This window comes from Alexandromys fortis, unplaced genomic scaffold (assembly GCF_014885135.2).
Source record: "Alexandromys fortis isolate MF-2015 unplaced genomic scaffold, M_Fortis_MF-2015_v1.1 scaffold_499, whole genome shotgun sequence".
Classification (NCBI taxonomy): Eukaryota; Metazoa; Chordata; class Mammalia; order Rodentia; family Cricetidae; genus Alexandromys; species Alexandromys fortis.
Genome location: NW_026068364.1, coordinates 135,111 through 136,517, shown reverse-complemented (window position 1 = coordinate 136,517; position 1,407 = coordinate 135,111). Strand labels below are relative to the sequence as shown.

At 43.0% G+C, this 1,407-nt stretch overlaps 1 protein-coding gene across 1 annotated transcript; it reads left to right on the top strand.

Annotated features, from left to right (window-relative positions):
• Positions 1–4: 4 nt before the first annotated feature.
• On the top strand, positions 5–589 carry LOC126495427 (olfactory receptor 1-like; the record flags this gene model as incomplete). The annotated part of the gene is made up of 1 exon (XM_050133027.1): positions 5–589. A coding segment is annotated over one exon (585 nt), but the record flags the coding sequence as incomplete, so codon positions are not given.
• Between the last annotated feature and the right edge of the window lie 818 nt (positions 590–1,407).

The following is a 1,407-nucleotide window of genomic DNA, read 5'->3' as shown; positions in this document are numbered from 1 at the left end:
CTTCCTCCTGAGTGTGATGGCCTATGACCGCTATGTGGCCATTTGTCACCCACTCCACTACACCCTGATGATGAGGCCCAGACTCTGTGTCCTCCTGGTGGCCATATCATGGGTCATCACACACCTGCATGCTCTCTTGCACACTCTCCTCATGGTTCGACTCACCTTCTGTTCCCACAATGCAGTGCCCCACTTCTATAGTGATCTCTACCTTGTCCTGAAACTCTCATGTTCTGGTACCTTTATCAATGATGTCACAGTCTTTGCTGAGGGTGGAATGATATTTATGACACCATTTGTATGCATTGTTGTTTCCTATGTCTACATCTGCTCTAAGGTCTTGAAGATGCCCTCTGCCCGGGGGATAAGAAAAGCCATGTCCACTTGTGGTTCCCACCTCACTGTGGTCTCTCTTTTCTACGGGACAGTCCTAGGAGTTTATATGCACCCTTCTTCCTCCTACTCACTACAAGATGCAGTGGCCTCTGTCATCTTCACAGTGGTGACCCCTATGGCCAACCCGTTCATCTATAGCCTGAGGAATCGTGACATCAATGGAGCCCTAAGGAAGATAATTCTTAGGTCTTAGGAATTTCAAATTCTAGAGCTAAGATGATTCCTAGATGTCATGCATTTTTTTTTCCTCTTTAAAGAGATCCAGATGGGCCCAGTGCTCAGCATGACATTGTCAGGGATTCTTTTTTTTTCTTTTCTTTCTTTTTTTTTTTTTTTTTTTGAATTTTTCGATGAAGGGTTTCTTTGTAGCTTTTGGTTCCTGTCCTGGCACTAGCTCTTGTAGACTAGGCTGGCCTCGAACTCACAGAGATCCGCCTGTCTCTGCCTCCCGAGTTCTGGGATTAAAGGCGTGCGCTACCACCGCCCGGCCTGTCAGGGATTCTTGATAGATCTTTGTAATCAATCTTTTGATTGCCATGCTGACTAATGTTCTCTATCATACACACACACTGAACTTTACCTCTTCAAAGGGATGATTCTATGATACTCATTTCCCAATTTTTTGAGAAACTACCATACTAATTTCCAAGGCAGCTGTACAAGTTTGCACTCCCACCAGCAATGGAGGAGTGTTCCCCTTATCCTACATTCCCACCAGCATAAGCTGTTTTAGTGTTTTCAAGTTTAGCTATTCTGACAGGTATAAGATGGTATCTCAGAGTTGTTTTGATTTGCATTTCCTTGATGGCTAAGCATGTTGAGCAATTCTTTAAGTGCCTTTTGGTTATTGAGATTCCTCTGTTGAGAATTTTCTGTTTAGATCTGTACCCCATTTTTAATTGGATTGTTTGGTATTTTGATATCTATTTTCTTGAGTTCTTTGTATATTTTGGAGATCAGCTTTCTGTCATATATGGGGTTGGTGAAGATCTTTTCTCATTCGGTAGGTTG